Genomic DNA, 25,502 nt, shown 5'->3' with positions numbered 1-25,502 from the left:
GGTGAAATTTTTTCAGTTAAAATAATGGACTAGTCCTATAGGAGAATTGAATAGACATGACTACATAAACTCAAATTAGGGGAAAGGGACAGAAGTAAAAAAAATACAATATATTAAAGTTAAGACAGTACCAAAATGTCAAATAAACAATACCGAAAATCATGAAAGTTGGAGTTTTGGAACCATTGAAGCTGATTGTGTTACGGCTGACAAAATACAACGTTCAGTGAACACATAAAATGACAATAATCTGATCCAAACGATTGTCGAAAATTGTTTTAATTTAGAAATTAAAAAAAAAAAAAAAAAAAAAAAAAAAAAAAACATGTTCCATTTTGGTTATTAAGGTCAATGGAAATAGATATGTGTGTTATAAAAAAATATAATATATGCTTCGCATATACTCTATGGAGAGAACACTTGTTTATCCGGATATTTTCTACTGATCTTTTACATGTTGTAGAAATGTGCAAATTCCATCACCAATTGTGTATACAATTGTTACAACTTTGAACCGATCTGTGTTTGATGTAACCAAGGGTTACATCACATTATTCAGTAGGTGTTAGATGCGAATATAGGTATTGGAGGGGTTTTATACAAGATTAAATAAGCATTGTAGCTTAAGGGTCAAAACTGCGGAAGATTGTTTGAGCTAAGATTTATTATGCAAATTCATCGAGGTGGAAGCTTCTTTTTAAATGAAATACTTGAGTGTCTTCTGACAAAACTCAAATGTTTGAGAGGCTACTAGTTGAACATGGTTTGCTGTGGTCTGATGGATATGGTGTCGGCCGCTTAATCCAGGGGTCGTGGGTTCGAGCCCCAATGGGGTTAAGACCATAAATTCTCATATGAAACCTGTGCTGTTTTTTCCAGGTAGCGGACTCGGGAGTGGTTGCAATTAGCTTAGAGCATTCATCACAATCGAGCTAAAACATATCAGTATAAACTAACTACCACGGTTTATTCTAATAAGAATTTACATTCATCCAAGGAAAATCAGATAACTTTGCATACTCATCATTTTAAAAGAAATTATTTAAAACTAAATTCCTGTTATTTTACGTTCAATTCAAAACATAAATGAAAATAACTGTTGTACTCGATTTACATTGAAGACTTGTTTTGAGTGAATGCAATTGTCTTAGTTTATTGATATTTTACAATCGGAATGCTAATTTCAGAGTTCCTGACTCTCTTTACAATTATCTTGGTCGTATGTCCAGGAATTTTTAAGGATGTGTTACATATTTCTTATGAAGAAGATCATATTCAGCGTCAGCAATATGACAAGGTAAGTTATGTTTCATATTTTCAAAACTGAGCAAAAAATAAACATACAATGTATGCATAACGAATGTTTCGCTTTACAAAAGTACAAAGTTTTAGAATTCCGCTACCATCTAGTGAACAGATCCGGTCAAACCAAGTCTACAATATTTTTAGGTTTGACATATTGAATGAGCTGTTGTTTCCCACTTTTTATATTGTTTTGCATTGAAGGTGTCGCTTAAATAAGATACGAGTCGATTCATCAGAAGAAATATAATTATTCAAAAACTCCAGATTTGTGACTGTATCTTGTTAAAAACCATCTCACTTCCTCAGACTAACTGCACAAATGTTGCCACCTTAAGTAGTACATTTGTCTGTATTGAAGATCCGTCTAGAACAAAAAAGTTGTTATTGATGGTATATACACTGTCGCCATATAAGTAAGACATTTTTTTCTTTACTTTTGTATCTTACCATAATAGCTCACTAATACTAATTTGGCTGGAGATTGTGCTGAAAATTGGATGTAATGAATATGTATATACTTTGCGTCTTTCTGTGCTCCTATGATTTTGCGCTTTTGATCGTTTATTTTATAGAATAAAATGAAAAAAGTGAAGTGCTATAAAAATCTGGTTAATAATAATAATAATGATCTCTAGTGATTGAGTGTCGTGCATCCAGAGAAATTTTAGATAATTTTCTTCATGAACTGTCTAAGAAATAACCTGCTGATATCTACACCTGAGGTCGATTATGATGAACTGAATAAATAAATGCCCGAATATATATAGGTCTAAACCCAGATGACGTTCCTTTCAGACCAATTGTAGGTGTTTACAGAGACTCATTCGTTTGTTCGATATTATACTGAAACCAGAGTGTAAAGAGATTCCCCGTTTTATCAGAGATGGTTTTAACTTTCTAAATTATTTACCGGAACAGCCTTCTGACTCAATGTGAAATCATTTCTTATAAACAAAATTGAAATATTAATAATTAGACAAATATAGCAGACAAATGGAGTTTTTCTTATTAAGGTTCGGGGGTTTGAAGGTGTAAAGACATGTTTCATGTCAGCGCTCTTTTTGTGAAACATTTGTAACTATCAACTTTAAGAGTCAGTCGAGACTGATTTTCAACACATACGTTGAGAAAACGTTGAAATAAATATGTTGAAACGACATGTGACAGGATGGTCGAACAGGGGACAGAAACTATACGAAGAATTTAAAACTCATTGCAATATTTACATGTTTATTTACAGGAAAAATGAACATTTACAATGAATGAAAAAAATATCTAAATAGAAGAGAAAAGAAAAAAAACAACACTGAGCTCAATATCTGATTTATAAAAAGATGTTCAGTTCTCATATGACTTATAGACTCTCATTATGATGGTTACAAAGATGTTTCAATTTAACTTTAAACTTATAAATAAATATTAAGGCACTGTCCCATTAAATCGCGAAGACGTTGACCCCATTCTGGCTCCACATACCCGGTGTTTGTACATCTGAGCTATCTCAGTCGATAACAAAGGTCAGCAACTTGGAGGTTAAGGCAAAACCATGGGACGTAGAACGTCTGCCCTGGGTTTTCTCAATCTGGCGAGTAAAGTTAACCACGTGTATAAGACTTCCGGGTCGTGAAATCACCAAGTAAATGTATTCCATAAATCGTCAAGTTATTAACTTACTAGTCTAAAGTTAAAGTATGATAAAGGTACGAAAAAGATATGATGTAAAATTGTAGCTAAGAAGATGATAAACTGCAACTATTATTTACAATCACAAATTAACAAAAAAAAAATGCAGTGCAAATTAAACGTCACACAATTTTCAATATAAATTCAACAACTTATACAAATGAAACATATATATATTAAAATAGGGCTTCAGAATCAGTTTTCAAGAAATGAGATTATTTTTGAAAATAATCCTATTTTTGCTTTCACGGGGTTAATGCCCAATTTACAAACAACGATATTATTATAACACATTAAATTATTATTTGCTATGTCATGCTTATGCTGAAATAACAATCCAAATGTGATTTATTCCGCCTTTTCCTGCACCAAATGTATGAAAATGATAGAACGCCTATAAGCAAAATGCGCAATTTTTAATACCATGTTTGGACCAATCTTCATCATTAATTCATATTCTAGTTTCTGTGTTTACTTTTAACAACTTCAGACTACTCAAAAGATGGTATAATGTCACCAAGAATAATAAAACGCTTCATATAAACATTGTCGAAAGGTAGACTACAACTATATGCTAAAAGGGTGAAATTAAACACGATGAAGTGTAAACTGTTCTAAAATAAAAGCAAAAGGATGTGCATATTATCTAAATATATTGTTAACTTGTCGGGTTGCCAGTGTTTTATTCATATCAAAAACTAATCTATAAGACCAATCTTAGTTTTTTCTCAAACAGGCCAGATCGTTTACCAACCAAGTTCTGCGCATACCTCATGTAAAGAAAACTGGTAAAAGAAAATTCAACACTTCTAACATTTGATGTTTTTAGCTTACTTACAATTATCACATGGATTGAAAGCAGTCCGTTTCTTGACCGGATAAATGGAGACAAATTTTGGAATAAAATTCGTTATTAAATCCCCTCAGATTATAGTATAGAACAATGATTTTTTTTTTATTGTAACTGTATTTTTACGTCCAGGAAAAAGGCACAACAGTTGGTTTTAAGTTCACTGCAACTTAAGCAACATTTATTTATTACTTGGATACTTAGTTGAAACGTTTTACAACACTATGAGACATAGATACAGTTCTGAATTTTCCAGTTACTTACACCTTAATTGGAAGCGGTTTCAATGTGATTGTTTCCTAATTCTTAACAGAAAAATCAGCACATTACGATTTCATCAAAAATGATATAAAATACATCCAATTACAATTGATCTGATATAGTTCACATGCAGTGGAGTTGGTGCACTTATGTCGTTTAAAAATACTGTTATTAAAGTGTCTGGAAATAATTTATCGACGGACTTGTACTGTATATCTGCTGACACACATCTGCTGACACCATCATAACTTGAACTCTAATTCCTGACGACTTTTAGAACCAAAGTGACAACTACCTTGAAGTAATTGGTAAGCACGATGTGTCAATGACGAAATCAAAACGGCCTATTGTAGCGACGGATCGCGAAAATCACATGTCAGATTATAATATTTGTAATTAATTTTATCTGCGTAATGTGAATATATCACCGGCAGTACACACATGTAAAACAATGCTACAGAACAGACAATAAATGAAATTGTTTACAGCAAAAGATAATAAGAAATAGTAGTACATACAAACTAAATAATTGAAACGCATTATGTCTCAATCTAGTGTTAAACTGTATTTCACAAAATGCTATTAGTCTCCTAGTTGTAGAAAACCAGTTAAAGGGACTATAGGAATGCACTTTTTCGTTCGTCATTCCGTCCGTCCATCCGTCCGGTCCATAATTTTGTCATTTGTCAAGGGATTTGAATATTACTTGACAAAATATTTCTCATGATAGAACAAAGTGGCATGCGAAAAATCATAACCCTGGCTCAAAGGTCAAGGTCATAATTGGATATCACATTTCAACAGTGCTTTTTTCCTCTGTGGTCAATAATTTTTGGCATCCGTGAATGGATTTAATACCACTTGGCAAAAATGTACCTCATGATAAAACGATGTGTTATGTACAACTTTCAGACCCTAGCTCGGACGTTAAGGTCATATTTGCCTTTCAAAAGTTAACATGGTATGAACAGGCTTTTTTCGTGTCCGGTTCATACATTTATCATTCATGAAGGGATGACAATACTACTTTGCATAAATGTTCTCAATGATGAGACGAAGTGTCATGCGCAACATAAAGAACCCTAGATTAAAGGTCAATGTCATACTTGGAGATCAAAGGCCGGTAGGACTTTTATTGTCCGGTCTATAACTTTGTCATTCAAAACAGGATTAAAATATCAGTTGGCACACATATTTTCAAGGATGAGACAACGTTTCATGCGCAAAACCGGGGTCCTAAGCTGAAAGGTCAAGGTCACACTTAGAAGCCAAATGCCAAAATTGCTTATTTTCCTTTTTAGGTCTATAACTCAACTATTGTTCAACGGATTTTAATATTACTTGGCACAAATGTTTATCATCATCAATAAGAACCAGGTACCTAGGTCTAAGGTCAATGTCACACTTAGGTCAAGGTCACATTTAGAGGCCACATGTCAGATACACGAATGACTTTGTCCGGAACAGTTCTTCTTGCATGGATGGATTTTGATGTAACTTGGCACAAATGTACACTACCATGTGGCACCCTTGTTTTTAGAATTACTTCCCTTTTCTTACTACAAATATCTTATATTATATATTTTTATTACTGACCATAGGAAAAAAATATTCTATGATACAACATACACGTTATATCCATTTTTAGGTGTATTTTGACCTATCTCTACCTGTTTTGTGTGGACTATATATTGCTTTAAGATTAACTACCCTTCGTTGTTAATACATTAAAACAAATATTATTACAACCATTTTAATTGGCTAAAAATTATCCATCTGAAAATGCAGGTGCTAGTGTCAAGGCATTTGTTATGACGGACGTATATTGTGACTTTCTGGCATTCTTGATTTTATTTATTGATGCTATAAAAACAATCAATAACTGTAGGTTTTGGTATATGCAATTTTTTATCCACGTGTTCTGTTATAATATAGTGTATATAAAGTATAATATTGTCTATACATTATTGACAAATATCAGTTCATTATGTAATACTGCAGCAGAGAAATTTAGGTGTCTTCTTATAGGGGACTTTGTGTTGCATGGCAATACTTGATTCACTCAATTATTCTATTTTTGCGAATTGCCAAAAAGTTGTTGTAGTGTGACTGTTATTAAGGAACTTTAAGATTAAGGCATTCCCTTTGTATATTAGTCCTTGTTCACTTGTTAAACTTTCCCCTTCGGGTTCCTCGAACCCCATTCCCCCCTCCCCCACCCCTTCACCCCACGCGGCCCAATTTTGCCCCTTACCATTTCCTTATCCTCCATCAATATTTAGCATCAATTAATATGTACTTGTTGGATATTTGAAAAGCAACCCGTCTGAAATTTTATTTCATTACAGCTTCTTTTTGTTGTGGGCCTGCTATGCAAACGCGTGGCTCTGTGGCTGTATTTTTGGTGCTTTGTGCTTCCGAAAAATCTGCCCTTACCTCTTAGCGTTTGATGTACGCATAACCATTCGGACCTGTCGATTTCAACTATATTTCTTTGATCGTCAAAATTTAAACACAACATATTTTTAAGAATAAGTGACGTCATATGGTTACCAGCAACAATGAATTTGAAACTACGGATGGTATGCGCTTTGGACATTTCGTTTGTCATAGCAAAGGACTTTTGAAGAATCTCGACCATGTTTAGCTTATAAAAACATTTTGCAGCCTTCTGACTCAATGTGAAATCATTTCTTATAAACAAATTTGAAATATCAATAGTTAAAAAAGATATGCATTATGAAATTAAGCATTAATAATGTAGCAGACAAATGGAGTTTTTCTTATTAAGGTTCGGGGGTTGACGGTGTAAAGACTATCATGTCAGCGTTCCTAATTGTGAACTATTTATAACAATCGGCTTTAAGAGTCAGCAGAGGTTGATTTTCAACACATATGTTGAACAAACGTTGAAATAAATTGTTAAAACGACATGTGACAGGATGGTCGAACAGAAGACAGAAACTATACGAACAGTTTAAAACTCATTGCAATATTTACATGAAACTAAAAAAACTAAATAGAAGAGAAAAGAAAATAAAAACACCTAGCTCATTATCGGATTTATAATATATAGTAATATGAATAGCGCTTCTAAGCCACTTTGACCTCATTTTGACCCTGTTCTTGACCTAAACTGACCACTGCTGGCCAATTTAAAAACCCACAGGTTTTGACAAACTACTGTGAAAACCTCTGGTTTGATGGACGTGAGTCCCTGAGAGCTCGAAGCTCACACAAAGTTAAAAAACACAGGTTTTTTAACTAGAGCTTTACATCCATCTGGTCAGGATCCATGCTGTTCGCTAATGGTTTCTCTAATAACAATAGTCTTTGAAAGCGAACAGCATGGATCCTGACCAGACTGCGCGGATGCGCAGGCTGGTCTGGATCCATGCTGGTCGCAAACCCACTATGTTGGTTTTCTCATGGCACGGCTCATATGTTCTTTACGTAGACCTTAAAATTATTGCAAGCTTTATTATCATATAATACTTTAGCTGTTTATTTTGTAAACGGAACAGCTCAATGTTAAAGAATGTTATTCGTTTAATATATCCTATTATATATTGAAAGTCTTAAGAGGTGCTAAATTTATATGTTACATGTTAATTGAATTTATATAATGAAACTTACTTCGAAATATCTTACGAACTTTAAGGTGACTGTTATAAATACTGTTACGTGTATAAGAAGTGTTAATCAAATATTGCCTGTTATGCTTTTCTCAGGCAGAGATCATCTCTTGACCGTAAAAAAGGCTTTTCCCTCAATGTTACCTGTTGTGATGCGGTCTGTATGATTTGGACGGATAGGCAGCGCTACCTTGGAGAGTGTGCAGGATATCAGATAATAAAAAATATCTAAACGATCTGTTAAATACAGAACGAACTAACTAAGTAATCATAATTTAGGATAATTTAGGACAGACTGTAGGAAATTTGATAATCCATTTCCTTTGGAATTTTCTATTTTCCTGCCTTGCATTTTTTTCTGTCCATCATTGGACTGATAAATGGTACTTACTACTCGTTGCAAAATTTCAAAACTGATATTCAAATAAAAAAATAAACAAAGTTCTCTGGAAAAAAGTCAAAACACATTAATCGGAGGACATCAAATATGTGACTACATTATCTGTATTATGTTATTTTAGACGGTTCCATCACATATTCTGAAAAACAGTGTGTTTGCATTATAATTATAAATTCCGGGCTATTCTGAACATTTCCAGACGCTTCTTTTTTCTTGGTGACATAATAAAGTGCTGAAACCGCCTGTGATGCTTTAAATAGCAAGCTGTCTGACGACACGGCAGAACCTGGGTAACATCTAATTTAGAAACATTCGTGTGTTTCTTAGTAACAAATATTACCAGCTTGGGCATTTAACATTTAACAGATTTAAAGTTATATGGGCGGATGTTGAAAGGAGGATTTATTATCTTCAGATGTAAATAAATTCATTTTTGATTATATGTGTTATTTGAAACTAATACAGATTGGACTTTAAGGATGTACGAGCGTCTTTTTCAGGATATCGGCCATTTTGAAAAATGTTTCTTCGAATTTTTCTTTCTAACAAACGTTTAGCCAAAAATTAACGCTAAATCATTAAAATATGACTAATAATGTACCATTTAACCAAATAGATTTTACTTTTTTGCGAAAATAAATGGTTTTCACCCTTATTTTTGGCTGGCATTTGCCTAAAATTGACATAAGATTTACAATGGGGTAGGGGTAGGTAATTTCAAATATCTATGAAAGTAGATCATTTTTGGTTTTGATATTTTTCTATCTGATACATATAACAATAAGTTGTAATTGAAATAAAAGTTTTCAAGATAGCACTTTATTTTATCTAGAAAATATAGATTAAAACAAAAAGAACAAAACATATCAAAATTCACCAGTTTTAAACAGTTTTTTCTTAATAAATCTCTTAGATACACGGTGACCCCAACCTTTTTTCTTTCCGTTTTGAAGCATTTTTGTGTGTTATTAAAGCTGCAAAATATTTTGAAAATCTTACCTTCGGATTTTTTTGTAGACCTAATTACATTTTTTTTCCATTGAAAATAAAGTGGGTGGGGTAATTATGTCAACATGTAAAAAAGAAAGAGATTTGTTAGTGACATATATGCTTATATAATACTGACATCACCTTGTATTCATATTAACCTGTAAGACAGGAAATCCCTATAACATTAAATGGGATATTGTACGTTTTATAAAGTACCACAATTTTTTCAATTTTACAAATTTTCAAAAATTCTTAAACAATGGGTGAAGAAAATAAAATAATAAAACGAGTTCGGTGACCTGTGTTTTTCCTTCTCTTGTTTGTCTTAGAAACTAATGTTCTTCAAGCTCACAGGGTATGAAAAAATTTGCTCCCTCATCCTTAATTGAAACTTTGCTTTTGTTGATAGTTGCTAGTTTGTTTTTCTTTTACCTTTAGAGTATTAGGTAACGAGTTATTTTTACCTTTATAAGTAACAGAAATAGGTGGCTCCTCCGAGATCGGCCATTGATTTCTATACTTCTAATTTATGTCTTTTGACTTTTCAGTGTAGTTTCACTATTTTATAAACAAACCTTCTCAAGTTCTATCCGGAAACAATACCCCGCTTTTCATGGAATTCCACTCACTATCTTGGAAGGGTCCATGTGCACTATCGTATGAATATATATGTAGATGTCTCTCAACTATATTTTGGTATTTATAACATGTGTAAATGTAAAGCTCTGTTTAATTCGCGGCTAGGGGCATGGATAGGTAGTTTGCATTTCAAATATTGTCCATAAACAGCTTTAGCAAACTCAGTCTGAAATATTCTTTGTTAATCACGTGTTTGGCGACCTATGGATTTCCTTTTTTACCATTTTAATATTGATAAGTTTTTGGCTGAGCGATCCCAGGCGATGATTCCACTAGCTGGAAGAAATGTTAAAATCTTAAATAACTCAAGGACAATTAGAGTATCTTTAACAAAGAGTTAGTTAATCCTTTGAAATTTACATATAGCTGTCTGTAGAATAAAGCACAAATTATTATGTTGACGAAGAATTAATCTTATAAGTCCATAAGTTGTTTACCTTGTCATAAAATCAACGATTCTGAAACCGTAGATTAGAAAAGACCAATGTTGAATATGCAAGACCTGAATAATAGCTATAGGCGTTGTACATCAAAGGAGTTATGGTAAAGTGAGGCAACTGATGTAAGCTAGAGAGTTTAAGAGGTGTATTGGCACCGATGAAAACGTTTTTTGGATGATATACAGGTTGAAAACTTAAAAGTGGTTGATGATCACGCTTTAACTCATAAAGTTTACTTCAACAAATAGAACGTTTTCAGTCAGAAAACTTCCTTTTTCACGAAATACTTCTAGGTGCACAACATGTAATATGTCTAATACATGAACTTTTCAAAAGGTAAAATTTAAGTAATTTAATTGTTATTAAGGGCCTCCATGGCCGAGTGGTTAAGGTCGCTGACTTCAAATCACTTGCCCCTCAACGATGTGGGTTCGAGGCTCACGCGTTGAATTCTTCATGTGAGGAAGCCATCCAGCTGGCTTACGGAAGGTCGGTGGTTCTACCCAGGTGCCCGCTCGTGATGTAATAATGCACGGAGGGGCACCTGCGGTTAGGGTTAGGGTTAGGGTTAAGCTGGAAAGTCGCAATGTGGCCTATCATGTGTCGGTGCGACATTTAATCAAAACAAAAAATGTAATTAACCCACACTGAAAATATCTGACCTCTACCTACTTGCAGCTATTGTAAGAAATTCATGATTTTTTTTTACTCTTAAGAAGAAACGTGAAAGATATGAGACAAAGCCAACATGCCTTACCTTCTGAAATATAATCCATAGTCGTGTTATTACATTAATACTGAAGAAAAAATAATATTCACGCCCAATTTTGTTTCGCTGTTAAGTATACGCGAATAAGAATTTCCTTATATCAAACCTTAAAACATCGCGTCTGGTTTCTCTATGGCCGTAAATACGAATGTGTGCACCAGCATTTTATATAGCTAGTGAGAATTAAAACATAGAACATAAAGAAAGCAAGTGCTGTAGAAGCTGTAAAAATACTTTTTATCAGCATGATAACGGCTAACTGAGAAGTGACCCGAATAAAGACCACCCGTGAACAAAGACCACATTTGCTTGTTCCGATGAGTGGTCTTTGTTCACAGGTTTGACTGTAGTGCAGTATCCTCAATAAGTAAAACAGAACCATCAGACATAAAATGCTTATAAACACACATGATAAAATCAGATTTGGTATCTTTGTTTTCAAAAATAGAAATGTAAACAATTTTGTTCGCGCAAATCAATGCGTTTCGCCGGTCTTGGACTGATACGCGGATATCAATTGTTGCGGTCAAATTAAAGTCAACTTGCTACTTGCTATGCAGAAAGGGTTACTCAAAGAAAGGTAAATGTTGATACTGATCTTCTATCCACATCACGCGAGGTGGGTAATTAGCGCATTTAATATCGCTAAGAAAGGCTGTAATGTTTCTTTGCGATTGGCTTTTTACGAAATATCATGGTCTCAAAGGTATGCACATTAGGATTTCCGGAGCTTCTCAATTTCTCATTTTGGGCCTCCTTTACCCTGAGGTTCAGTTATCGGGATGTTTACGATAACTTAAACCGGGGAAGTTTAGCTCATAAGGAGAATATAAGGTCAAATACTTTATCATCTGCAACTACAGAAGGAACATTATCTGAGGGGGAACAAAACGACCCTAAGCTTTAAGTGCAGACCCGGGCTTCTGGATAGGAACTGCGGTAAAAGGCAACAGAAGATTCCGGTGAAGGAGCCTAGGAACACCTCTGCCCTTTTCCCGCTTGACACGATAAATGGGAACATCAGAGTAAGGCTGATCCACTACAATATAGACATCATTTTCCCATTTATCGGCAAGCTTCTGCATACCACACACGCATTTCTAACCAGAACCAGATCGTTAGGCTCCAACTTAACTTCCCTAACCCAGAGGTCATACCGCTTATTGTGGCGTTGGCTTTGTTTCCTGGCTTCCCTACTTGCAGTCTTGTACGCGAAACTGATTCGTCTCCTGAGGTAAGAGACATAACTAGATTTCTCCTTATTAGCGGGATCCTTGACAGGCTCAATGCCGAGAAAGGCGTCTATTGCTAAACGGGAGTGTCTTCCAAACATGAGGAAATGGGAAGAAAATCCAGTAGTATCGTGCCTGGTTGAATTGGAAGCTTGCACCATTGCAGGAACATGAAATTTCCAGTCTTGCTTACGCTCCACCTCCAACGGTCCAGTCATGTTTAAAAGTGTCTCATTGAAATGTTCGGGCATCCCGTTACCTTGCGGATGATAGGGAGGTGTCCTTGATTTGTCAATATGAGCCAACTTACATGACTCCTTGATTACGACACTTTACAAAATCCTGCCTAGATCACTATGTCAGCGACTAGGAAAGCCTTAATGACATACAAAATTCTCAAAAAGGAGCTTGGCAGTGGTGTGCGCAGTCTGATTGTGGGCTGGCAGCGCTGTAGCGAACCGTGTAAAATGGTCGGTTATTACAAGGATGTTTTTATAACCGCCGGTAGACATTTCTAAGGTTAAAAAAACATTTCCAGTTAATAGAAGATGCTCCTGTTCCTATAGGTATCTCATACCTACGGTTGCTGTCAACAACTTGAGGAAACATTGCTTCACATTCTACAAATTGCCCCTATTGAGGATTCAGTTTGGAAAGGGAATCAGCATCAGAATTTCAAGTTTAAAATCACCGGTGAAAATTGCTGCAAGCCATCGAAAACAAAGAGCGTCCGATTTGGCAGTAGTAAATGCGTAAATGAGCGGATTGTTATCTGTCTGAAAAAGTGTATGGTTTCCATAAAGATAAGCATAAAACTTGGTACATACTGCCCACTATAAAGCCGAAAATTTAAGTTTGTGAGCTGGATAATGACGCTCACTGTTGCGAAGCCAACGGCTAGCATACGCTACAACAAGCCCCAGTCCGTTCTGCTCTTGCAGTTAACTGCTCCCAAACCACTATATTTGTCGTCAATGTCGAGTATAAAAGGCTTTGAGTAATCGGGATAATCCGGAACAGGTGGAGAGATTAACTTCTCCATTAGAGTGTCAAAAGACTCCTGTTTCTGTGGTTCCCAAATCCAAGATGTTTCTTTTGTTTTTGACTTTAAAGCCTTTTTATTAGTCTGTGGGACTACTAGTAAATCGTTCAAAGGATTAGCAATGCTTGGAAATCCAATAATAAACCGTCAAAAATATCCGGCTAGACCGATTCAGCATCACATCTTTGACTTTGTCCGGGTCAGTCTTTACACCCCAGCCACCAACAATGTGTCCTAAATACTGGACTCTAGAACCCTTTAGTTTAAAGTTTGCTTGTTCTAATCGTTCAAAAAAAAAAAAATAAAAAAAAAATAAACAGATTCGAGACGTCTGAAATGAGTTTCCAATGAATCAGAAAATAAATAGTTTATCATCCAGGTATATAAGGCACTCCTTAAGATTAAGTTCACCTATGCAACGCTCCATGAGTGTAGCAGTATCTGGTACTATCAAAATAGGAACAGAGACTGGTGAACAAGAAACAAAAGATGGTAAAGACACAATGAAACATTGAGGAGCGCATATCCTAAATAAGGAATAGAAGAATCGTTGGCGCCTCTTATGTCTAAACTAAAATCAGACAAACTGTTCATATGTGGTCTAGATTAAAGTGAAAGAAAAGCACCTTCTGACCAAGTGGTTATAGACCCAGTATCTACCAATCCTATCATATCAGTACCATTTACAATCACCTCTGCTATATTAGCATGTCGAACAAGGGGTACTCGTCTAGGGCTCCTTGGAACGTCCTGACCTCCTACCTGTCCTGCGATGGAGGTCTATTGGAGTTTAAATCATCCTTGTCAATATTGATTTTCAATTGTACTAATAATCAAACTACTATCTTCCAACTGAAAAGAAAATTCAAGTTGCTTAGATTCCAACTTCTTTTTTACAATAGCCCCTTTTATACACCAAACAATTTCAGACAAAGTAAGAAATTAAATAGGGTACTTATGATACATATTTGCAGGCTATGTTTACTTAAAACCTACAAATATTGGAACAAATTCAAAAATATGCCCACACAGTAAAAAAGAAATGACCTTCAAATTATATGATACAGGTTGTGTAGAAAGTCAAGTTCAAAAATTTTGACGTATAAAATTTGAATTTTGACAAATGACACTCTTGACACACCATATACTATCCCAGTATATGTCAAACTGAAGTGTAACAAAATTTAAAGTTTGTTACGTAAAATCCAGATTTTCAATGATGGTTCCAACACTCAACCATACAATATCACTCACAAAACAACAGTGCCGCATAAAATTCAAAATTCCAACTAATGTGACAAAATTAAGAAAATGTTACATAGAATTAAGGTTTTCTAGGACGGCTCAAACACTCCACCATACAATAAAACTCACTAAACAACAATGTCACATAAAGTTCAGGTTTTCACTATTGTAACAAAATTTGAAACATGTTACATACAATTCATGTTATTATGATGGCCGACCATTCAGTATCACTCTACACACACATGGAACACCACCACACCAAATATATCACTAGTGGAACAAGTAAATATATATTTTCACTCTATTACTTTGATGTCCTAACCACTCCACCATAGATTTTCTTTTCAGTTTAGTCAGCCCAAAGCGCTGATATGAGCACGTTTCAAATCTTTCGGTGGTCAACAGTCAATCTCACTCAACTCTCTCTGATCCACTGAAAGATCCAAGCCTCAAAACAGACAAGAGTAAGTCTTTATTGTAAAATATTTTACTCAAATATACCTGAACGATTTATTTTAAATGAATCGGATGTCTGATGTTGTAGAGAAAACGAGACACCAATGAAATCACATTTCATTATTTCACGATACCTTTCTCTACTCTATACCTTCAAATTTCTGTACTTGACTGTCATACGTCCAGGTCTGTGCAAAAAAAAAATGCCAAGAATACTAACACTAACAAAACTCACGAAATCTGTATCAGAAAATTGTAAACAGTTTATTATGTGAAAATAAACATTTCACAGTTACACTTAAATTCAAAGCAAAATTCACGTTGAAATTTCAAGATTTTACACGCAAATGTGCTAATGTAGTAATTTACAATCTGTTTTACAGCATTTTATGTATGTCTGCAAACATTTCAGTTCAGAGTTTAGCTATATTATATTAACTATTCTAATAACTAGCTTTGGACAATCAATTTAAAACTTGACAGCTAAAATTCTCATTCGTTATAAATTTTGCAATAGCCAGATCTTAAAAAGAATTAAGAAGATTTACAAGAAACTCTTTGAAATAAAAAGAACATTTCTTGCTTTTATTATAAAACCAATCAAATAAAGAATATGCTTGAAAAGAAGGAAATTAAAAAGAAGTCCTCCTCAGAATTCGCTTTAGTTACATACATATGATACATTAAATTATATATTTTAATGAACACTTTTTTACCTTGCTCTATTTTTAATTCCCTAACCAGGAGCGTAGTCGGGAATTCCTCAATACTTTGAACTACACCAACTACGCACCAGTAAATTTGTGCACAAAACAAAGATTTTTACCTAGTGAGTATTTGAATATATGTCACTCTTAATATTATTTTACCGCTTCAATTCGCATACACTAGATTTATTATATTAATAACTCTTAAATAATTACTGATCGGCTGTTCCTCTATGATCAATGTGATTAGATAAATTATGTTATTAATTTGCAGGTTTCGGGTTTTTGAAAGCATTCCTTTAAATTCCTTTTCAAATAAAGCTCTTGTTTACATTAGATCCTTCCTTTTAATTATATAAGAAGAATCAACTGCAAAATTTTAGATATCTATTCGTATAATCTGTTTTCTTTTTCAAATGTTGACTTACAAATAATAAAAAGTCTTCTGATAGTTATTAACCATATTCATGCAACATTTATGAACTAGCTGCAAACAGCATGACATTTGATAAAAAATGCAAGTCAAAATGTTCTTTTAAGTTTCTTGAAGTTTTTCCGTATATAAAACAATATTCTGTTAATAGATTTGTACCAAACTTTGCCTGACGTATAGATGATCTAGATAATTTTGCCAATGTATGATGAGATAATGATCAAAATTATCCAAATCATGATATTTTATAGCATACATATCTTATAATTTAAGATACAGATTAGAAACATATTTTGAAGTATTGTTTTTCATAAATAGATTAAATTTACTATACCATTTCCATTATTCTTTCAATATAATCTATCTCCATTATGAACTAGATAAACTGCGAGAAAAGAGTTAATATACTGGAGTGTATGGGATTCCGTATATTACCCATATACGGAACGAAATACGGCAAAACAAAAATACGGGCGTGTACGGGGCTTGTATATTTGAAAGTCCGTATACTAATGAAATACGGATTTCCGTATACTATGAAACACGGAATTCTTAGTATACGATACCCCATATAATATTGAAATATTGGAATTTCTAAAAAGAGTTATTCTGATCGTATACAACACCGTATATTTCCCGTATATGTCTGGTGTACGGGAATATACATAAATCCGGGACGTATATTTTCCGTACAAAAATTATGTTTCATATACAACCCCGTATATTTACCGTATATTCTGGAAATTGAATGCCAATATTGAAAGAAAGATATGAAATAGTCTTGGCACAGTGTGTACTACGGTGGCATAGATGCGACACAGGAAATATTTCATTTTTCACGTGCGCAGATGTTAGCTACAACGTGCAAATGTGGTAATTAACACGTGCGCGGGTGATAACTATCACGTGCGCAACTGACAGCTATCTCGCTCGCACGTTATACTACCATGTGCGCATGTGATAGCTAACATGTGCGCACGTGTTAGCTGACCAATGAGAAAGCACAAAAGATCTGCATTTTATCTAAATGGATGCCGGTTATAAGGAAGTGTTATTTAGTAGTTACCTTTAACTTATGAAGTAAGTATTTCATGTTTTTGAAGAAAGGCTGATATCTCTATTAGTTTCGTTGGTCAGTTATCACGTTCGCACGTGTTAGATAAGAACTGCGAACGTGAAAGCTATCAAATGCAAACGTGTTAGCTAAGATAGTTATCACGTGCACACGTTTTAATCAACACATTCGCACGTGCGAATGTGGTGCTTACACGTGCGCACGTGATAAAAAAATATTTTCTATGTCCCCTCTATGCAACCATAGTATACACTGTTCCAAAACTATTTCATTTCTCGTGGATGTAGTGTCCTTTAGCATTGACATAGCACTCATGAATATTTCGTATATTTCCGTAAATTCATTTTCAATGTCCAGACATAGATAGCGATATAAATATTACATATATATTTCTTAGATGATATTATACTGTCGCATGTGCAGGTAACTGAGCTGACAAAGCTTTTAGCTGCCAATATCCAGGTAGTGGGTTCGATCTTTTCCACTAAATTTCATTTGCAAACTTACCACTTATTTGTCAAACGTATCGTTATATTTATGGTCCATTTATCAAAAGTTATCATATTCACCAAAAAGACAAACAACCTGTCACAAGCATACTAGAAAATGAATACTTCAAGAGAAAATAATTAAAATTCATAAAAATAAAACAAGTAGCGATAACATTACATTACTTTACTTTAAAGAAATAGTAACCGTGGTAACGTTGGTGGAAGTCAGACCCACCGTGACACTGGTTAACTGTATTATATAGATATTTTAGGATACAAATATTGCGTAAATTAACGAAAACGCCAGAAAAATATTGGCAAAGATTAATGAGTGCAAGGTCAATATTTACGGACAATATATGATTATTATGAAAATAATCACAATTGTCTAACATAAACCTTTCATCAAATGCTATAAAAACATTTTCACTGATTTACCCGTCTCGTAAATAAACTGTACATGTAATTTCTTCGGAGCAGTTTTACTGCAATATTTATTGATAATAATTGTTTGCAAATTAACTACATTTAAGAGATAAAAGACATAGCCAATGTACCCCTAGCCTGGGAATCCATTCTGACAATTTTTTTCTACCTGCAAATTGACAATATCAGAAACTCGATGAATGCCAATTAACACAAATTAGTGCAAATTAAGCGGGATCTTTAATGCATAGATATTAGGTATGTTTTCTTCCGTCCAATCAGTTGGGAACACGCTCATCTATCCCGAGGCGATAACATCTGGTTGAAGTGACCGCATGCGATAATCTGTAGATTGCTTAGTTGAAAATTCCACTGAGGGAGAGGAAGTCACGGGTAAGCACTTAATTAATTTAATATGTTAATTTTTAATATTAAACTGAATTTGACCGATTTTTTTTCTCTCAATATGAATTATTTTTTTAACAAAGAGACCATGAACTATATCTAATTAATCGGAAACAGGTTGATTCGTATTACCTATGTCGATTTAAATGAAGATATTTAATGTACATCAAATGACACCTCAGCAGAAATACTCTTTTATTGCTTTAACGAATTAAAAAAGCTTCAGAAAAAAGTCAAATTAATAAATTTTGTAATCCTAATATGAAAAAAGAAATTCAGAATAGCCGTTAAATAGTAACATTTATTAATTCATTCATTTATTAATTCATTCATGTATTTATGAATATTCGTTCATTTATTTATTCATGAATATTCATTCATTTATTCGATCGATCAATCAATCACAACCCATCATTCAACTATTATTTCATTCATTTTTTCATCCAAAAGTTGACAAGAATGTCAGTCACCAAAAGTTGATGTTGTAAGTGTTTGAAATTAGAACAAAATTATCGTGCAAAATCATTTGATGACTACCATTGGGGTTAAAAGAGAATAAATTTGCAAGGACAAAAACAGCTACTGATACGCTTTGTTCTAGGCTAAAATGTAGGCGGTTATGATGCGTATTGTTTTGTCAAAGTATTATATCAAAAAAGGTTGGTTATAATATTATGTAGAATTTGATTATTAATTTGAAAGTGTTAAGAATTTTATATCAACCTAAAAATACGGGGAAAATACATACATACTCTAGATCTTTTGCATTACCAACTTTTAGTAACATCTTTAAAACCGATAAAGCGGGACAGCTTTACCTATCATAAAAGTCAATAAAAAATAATCCATTATCAGCGCTACCGGACGCATTCCTCGATTTCCGTACAAAGTGTTGTTTTTGTAGTAACATGGGGTTGAGGTGGAGGTGTGGGAGTCGATAATTAATAGCTTTTGTCATTATGATATTATCTGATGCATGTACAGGTGAACGGTTTACTAAACGGTGTACTTGAATGGAGTTTTAATTAATATTAAACAATATTGGCAAATAAAAGTAATTGTTAGTAATATGAATATGGTATCTAACATATTTAGAATATATCCAACACAAACACTTACTTTCAGGACCATAAATTTACAAAAAAATAAGTAATTGCTCAGCTAAGTCAGTTATTTCAAATATGCGCCACCAACCGATTTTCAACGGACCATTATGAAATTTTCAAAAATTAAAGTTGACGATATTTTTTTAGTTATCTGTTATTCTCCATTTTGCAGATGTAAATCTTCAGATATGACCACAAACGTCTTTTTATTTCAGCAGTACGCAAAATGATGTACTTAACAGGTTTTCTAAGAAGCATTTCTATATACAACAAAAATACGGTTAATATTCTTATTTTTCAAGGTTGTGTTAAAATTATCTCTCCAATGATATATAATTTGTCAAGTTTAATTAGACGTCACATTGGAGTCAAACGATTTATGGACGTAAAACTGACGTCGATTTCACCCAAACTTTTCGTAAAGACGCCTGTATTTAAGAAACTGTCTTGAACAATTTTGAAAAAAGCGTATATTTTTTCAATTGCTATCGATTTCAAAAATAAAAAAAGAAGAGAAAAGGGGTGTCACCGTTTTACATTTCGCTCTATTTAATATTCCCATACCCCCAGTAAAAAAGTGATAGCTTAAGTTTTTGTGAAATTTGGATCAGGATTTTTACTGTTCGCTATTCACTCAGTATATAAAACTCTAATAACAAGTCCATTACGATAACTTATTACTGTTAATTCTAAGGCTGGGTAATAATTTGTACTGATACCTCCTATTGTCATAAGATTTATGACATATGTGTAAAAATCATATAAACTAAATCCCCGAGAGAAAGAAATAAGACGATATAAAGACAGAAGAAAGTGATATGTATATATTACAACGCAAAACCAATAAAACCATAATATACCTATCACATATAGTAAGTGGGGTAACATATTTTTATGACCTAGCTTGAAACAACACTGACCGGATATTTCTTATTCCTAGGCTATATTGTAATAGACAATGAAATTTAAAGGGTGATTAATCATTTGACACAATTAAATTATTTTATTTTTTATGTAACTGTATGCAATTCAAACGAATAATTAAAAATGTACCAAAAATAGGCATTAAAGGCACAGGCCTCCAGATCATCCGACAAGAACATATATATATATATATATATATATATATATATTGCCAGAGATATACTTGTATTTAGGCAAGGAAATACAAATATATGCGCTTCTAAATTCAGTAATCAATTGTTAATTAATAAGTAATTATTGTTTCCCTTTTTCAGTAACACTGGTTCACTAAAATGGTAACTAAATCTAAATGCAACCGCTGGACGTAAGATCAAAACAACCAGTGGTATCTGAATTGACCACAAATGTTATTATTTTTATTATTATTTACCAGATTTTTATAGCTCTCTTTTTATCTATAAAATTAACATTCAAAAGCGCTGTACAAACTACATATCACAGAATGATATGGACACACAATGCAACACAAGGAATATTTCAACAATAAAAGGTACCTGAATCAGGTTTTAATCTACATTTAAATTGTACTAGATTTTTTAAAGAACAATAAACATCAGCAAATAATTTCAATTGCAAAGTCATATAACAGCTTGTTGTCCAGTTCAAAGTTAGTTTCGAGAGACCTTGAAGAAAAAGTGTGTTTCAGTGATCTTTTGAAAGCATTCATGCTTTTAGCGTCCCTAATTGTAGCCGGAAGAGCATTCCATAACTTCGATGCAGCTGATGAAAAACCACGATCACCGCACTTCACAGTTTTGCTTTTTGGAACAATTAGTTGTTTTGAGTTGTTCTGTGATCTCAAATATTTTACTGCCTGATAAAGTTCTAGTAAGTCTTTAATATAGATCCGTGATTGGTCATGCAATACTTTGGATGTGTGAAATAGAATCGTAAAGTCCAATCTGTGAGTTACTGGTATCCGATGCAGTTCTTTTAATACCGGAGTAATGTGATCATAACGCGATATTCTCATTATGATTCAAGCTTCAGTGTTCTAAAGATTATGAAGTCTATTCAGCAAGGCCTTTGGAACACCATACAAGAGCGCGTTGCAATAATCAAGGCGTGAAGTGGCGAGTTAATTTACTAGTCTTCTACGGACCACACTGACTCCTCTGTCCTAGTAGACCTCTTTACAACATCCATCCAATTACACAGTTTAGCCAGTCTTACAAAATTAATAACTTATTCCTCTACACGACAATTAATATAGCAAGTAATGTCAAAGATAAAAATGTAATAGAGTTGTTCATAGTGGCATTCCTTGTTCATTAATGTCACTTTTTCTGTACTATACGTGGCTTTTTTAAAAAATGGCATGGGAATTGTCTTTAAATCAGAAAGTTCCTTAGGTAGGATGCATTAGTTTTATTTAAAATTATTGAACTAAACTTATCCCAAAGAGTCAAATTAGTGACCTTATGAAGTTCTAGGAGTGGTGTCAGTAAATCTACAATGAAGAGTGGATAAATGCCAAAGTATCTATTCGATACTCTACATGTTTTATTGACATTTATGATGCTCATAGGTGATTTGATAATAATGTCACGTTGTTTTGAATGTTTACAAATTACTACAAGTTTCAGCAACTGTTTCGTTGCAATTGCCCAAAATCCGTTATACATGTATTAATCAATAGAGAGTTTGAGATTTCAAACTTCGCCTTCCCCTTCAACGTCTCTCATATATATTTTGGGTAAAACGTCACCGATATGCGTGTATTTCATTTAAATCACACGTTGCTACTAAAGTTTTCCATGTAATATCACGTAAGCCTAAGACTTCGCTTTATTACTATGAAAAAAAATATTAGTTTCAGGATTTCTGCTTATTAAGTTATTTGATTATCCATATATGTAATTAAACTAAATTTGATGCGAAACACTATCAATAGGTATAAGAATAATGAAGTTTTGTATGGCTAATGATTTTAACTAAACACATTGAACTGAACCTGGAAGTATAAAGTTATCAACTGATTTTGAGAAACTTTGAAATTTTGTTCAAACTTTAACTTCTACGGTATATTTGTGTCACCAGGCGGTATCGATTATACCAGATGGGCCTTTTTGTCGTATGAAGTGAAGTTTTGAACGTCCGAAGATGTGATATCACGAAAGTCGAAACTTCATTCTTTTAACATCTACTCTATCCACATAATCGGCATCAAAGACTGAAATCTGGATGGAGGCACATGGCATGACAGTCATTTTACTTGAAAAATAAATAATTACGCGCGATTATCATTTGGTGGAACATTTTATTTTCACATCCAAATAAAATCAATCTGTTTCTGACGGACACTTAATACGACAATTGCGTTTTAATTTTAAACATAAAATGGTACTAGTAAGACGGAAAATTCTTTTGAAGTATCAGACAATTTCAGATTTATGATATCATGATGAGAGACTTTTCCTGTTAGCCGTATGGGATAACTCCATTTCTTAAATGCACGGAACCAGAGCCTGGCAGAGTGACATTGTGGGTTAATTCCCCCTTTGAGTCCTACATTTTACAAAGAAAGTCAGTCTTGAAACTCGGTGTGACCCTACCCTACCCCTACACTATCAACGTGTAAAAGTAAACAAAATGTTGCATAAATTACAAATTAAACAAATACACAATAGCAACAAAAATCTAAAGAAAAGAGACTCGCAATGGACGGACCGTCAAGGGAGGTAACTAGAGTCACGGATTGGGACTAGTCCGATATGAAAGCGTTCAACGTCATGATATGGAAAAATATTGCACTATCGCGGTCCACTGAAACCCAATAGAAAATAATTTTAGGTAAGTAATAATCATTTTAATTTCCTCTCGTGTATGATTTACAATCGTGCATTGTATACTGACTATACTGACATAATTTAATATAAAACCTAAATGTTTGGAGCAACACTAACGGGTTTTTACATTGTTCACATTGTTTTATCGTGGTTTTTTTTTTATTTTTTTTTTTATTTTTTTTTATTTATTTATTTTTTTTTTTTTTGGTTTTCTGTTGTTTTCTTAGGTAATCGCTCTAATACCCATGCGATGATTATATTACTTGAAATGGTTTTTGTTTTCGTGCATTTAATTTTCATTCTTTTCATTTTTAAAACCTCTTGTAAAATTCCTGCCCTTTCGAACAATTGGTATCAAAATGCACGAAAAAAAAAAAAAAAACGATCATAATTACGGATAAATTGAATGGGCGGATTAAAAGAAGTAAGGTTCATTCTAATGTTTGAAATCTCAAGGAATTTAAATCGAACTTCAACTTCATACGTTAACTTCGCAAGAGACGTTGAAGGGGAAGGCGAAGGTTGAAATCTCAAACTCTTTATTAATGCATTTTCCTTTACGTCATATTTGGCACTAAAGTTAACTGAACTTTATATTGACCTTGTCTCCTTATACAAAAGTAAAGGTAAATTGAGGATCTTGTAAATGTCAAATCTCTCTTTCGCTTTAAAATTTAAATTAGTCAAACTAAAGATTTATTTTCCAGCAAAATTCAACATTTTTGCCGAAGTACAGAAGTCCGTGTTGGTACGATCAGGCAGGCGACAACAAAACAACGCATCTAAAATGTTTGCCATACTTTTACCTCATTGGTGCTCCTAAATGTGGTACCACAGATCTACAGTCAAGAATGATAGCACATCCACTTATCTCCGAAAAAGTTGTTAAAGAACCTCACTGGATAAACAGACAGAGATATCGTATGTTAGTTATTAAAAATAAAGATCACTGTATATCCCTTGTATATCCATATAAGACATAACTTTGATAATGCTGTCATGTAATAAGTCACTTAAATATGAAATCTAAATTCTATTTTAGTTTTATATCTATAAACAACAGAAATGAAAGCCAAAGTCAAATCAAGGAAGAGCGCAATATATAACCATCATTTATCAATTTCCTTGCAGAGTTTATCTTATTAGATGAAGTTTGTTCTTTAAGACTAATTGCAGTACATAAGACATCTTAAGTTGCTAGCTAAATAACACCGTAAAGTTAGATCCCTGTCCAATGTTGGTGCTATGTCTGACACCAATTATTATGCTAAAATATCATATCGCGACTCTTTAAAATAATTTTCATAGATGATGAATCAACACCTGCTAATCGATTTGAACACAGTATAGAATGCTAAGATATTAACATAAAAAATGTTGTTCCTATAAGTAAAACTAAAATATATATGTATGTAACTTAAAGGTGGCTGTAATCATATTTCAAGTTGAAAATCGTGCTTGCATGAATGATTGTATGAATATTAAGTACTTTGGTTTAGGTTTCGGAAATGAACTGTCAAATTACCTTCAACTTTTCAACAAAGCTGTACAAGAGGATATTGTTGACATAGAACAGAATGGATACCATCCTATTATATTTGGTCAGTATGTTCCGAATAGTATTCTTATTTATTATAATTTTTCTCTTTTTTTGCAATGTACAGTTCAGGATTCATAAGTTATTATTTTCATTTTTTTCTGAATTATATATTTATTACACTCATTCCACTAGTGGTTTTACTCTCAAAAGAAATTAAAGCTGAAGAATCGATTTCAATCTTAGACAATCAGTATGTGTATATTTCATCGATTTTTCATCTGTCTATGTTTTGTGCACGCATTATGTCTATGCATTGTATATACATTTACGTATAGTCAGGTGGTTTTAGTGACAAATAGACCCTACAAACCATTCAATGAGGGACGGCATTTTAATGCATGAAGACAGCATATTGTTGAAACTTGACCCTTCCTGCATAGTTTGATAGCTGTCTCCTAAAGTAAAAACAATATTTTATGTACGTTAGAGGGGTTAAAAGGTCATGCTATGAAATTCTGATTTTGCGATTTTATCTGTGTAGCTTTTATTTCAGTGATTACGTATTCACAACATTTTGGAAAATTATACCCTAAATG

At 33.4% G+C, this 25,502-nt stretch overlaps 1 protein-coding gene across 1 annotated transcript; it reads left to right on the top strand.

The window, feature by feature from the left end:
- Positions 1-731: 731 nt before the first annotated feature.
- Positions 732-25,240, top strand: LOC128557920 (carbohydrate sulfotransferase 15-like). The gene is made up of 3 exons (XM_053546582.1): positions 732-1,297; positions 24,074-24,287; positions 24,866-25,240. Exons 1-3 carry the CDS (start codon positions 1,175-1,177, stop codon positions 25,042-25,044), a joined length of 516 nt encoding a protein of 171 aa, XP_053402557.1. The 5' UTR covers positions 732-1,174; the 3' UTR covers positions 25,045-25,240.
- The last annotated feature ends 262 nt before the right edge of the window (positions 25,241-25,502 follow it).

This window comes from Mercenaria mercenaria, chromosome 6, assembly GCF_021730395.1.
Source record: "Mercenaria mercenaria strain notata chromosome 6, MADL_Memer_1, whole genome shotgun sequence".
Classification (NCBI taxonomy): Eukaryota; Metazoa; Mollusca; class Bivalvia; order Venerida; family Veneridae; genus Mercenaria; species Mercenaria mercenaria.
This window is presented reverse-complemented; position numbering and strand designations above follow the sequence as displayed.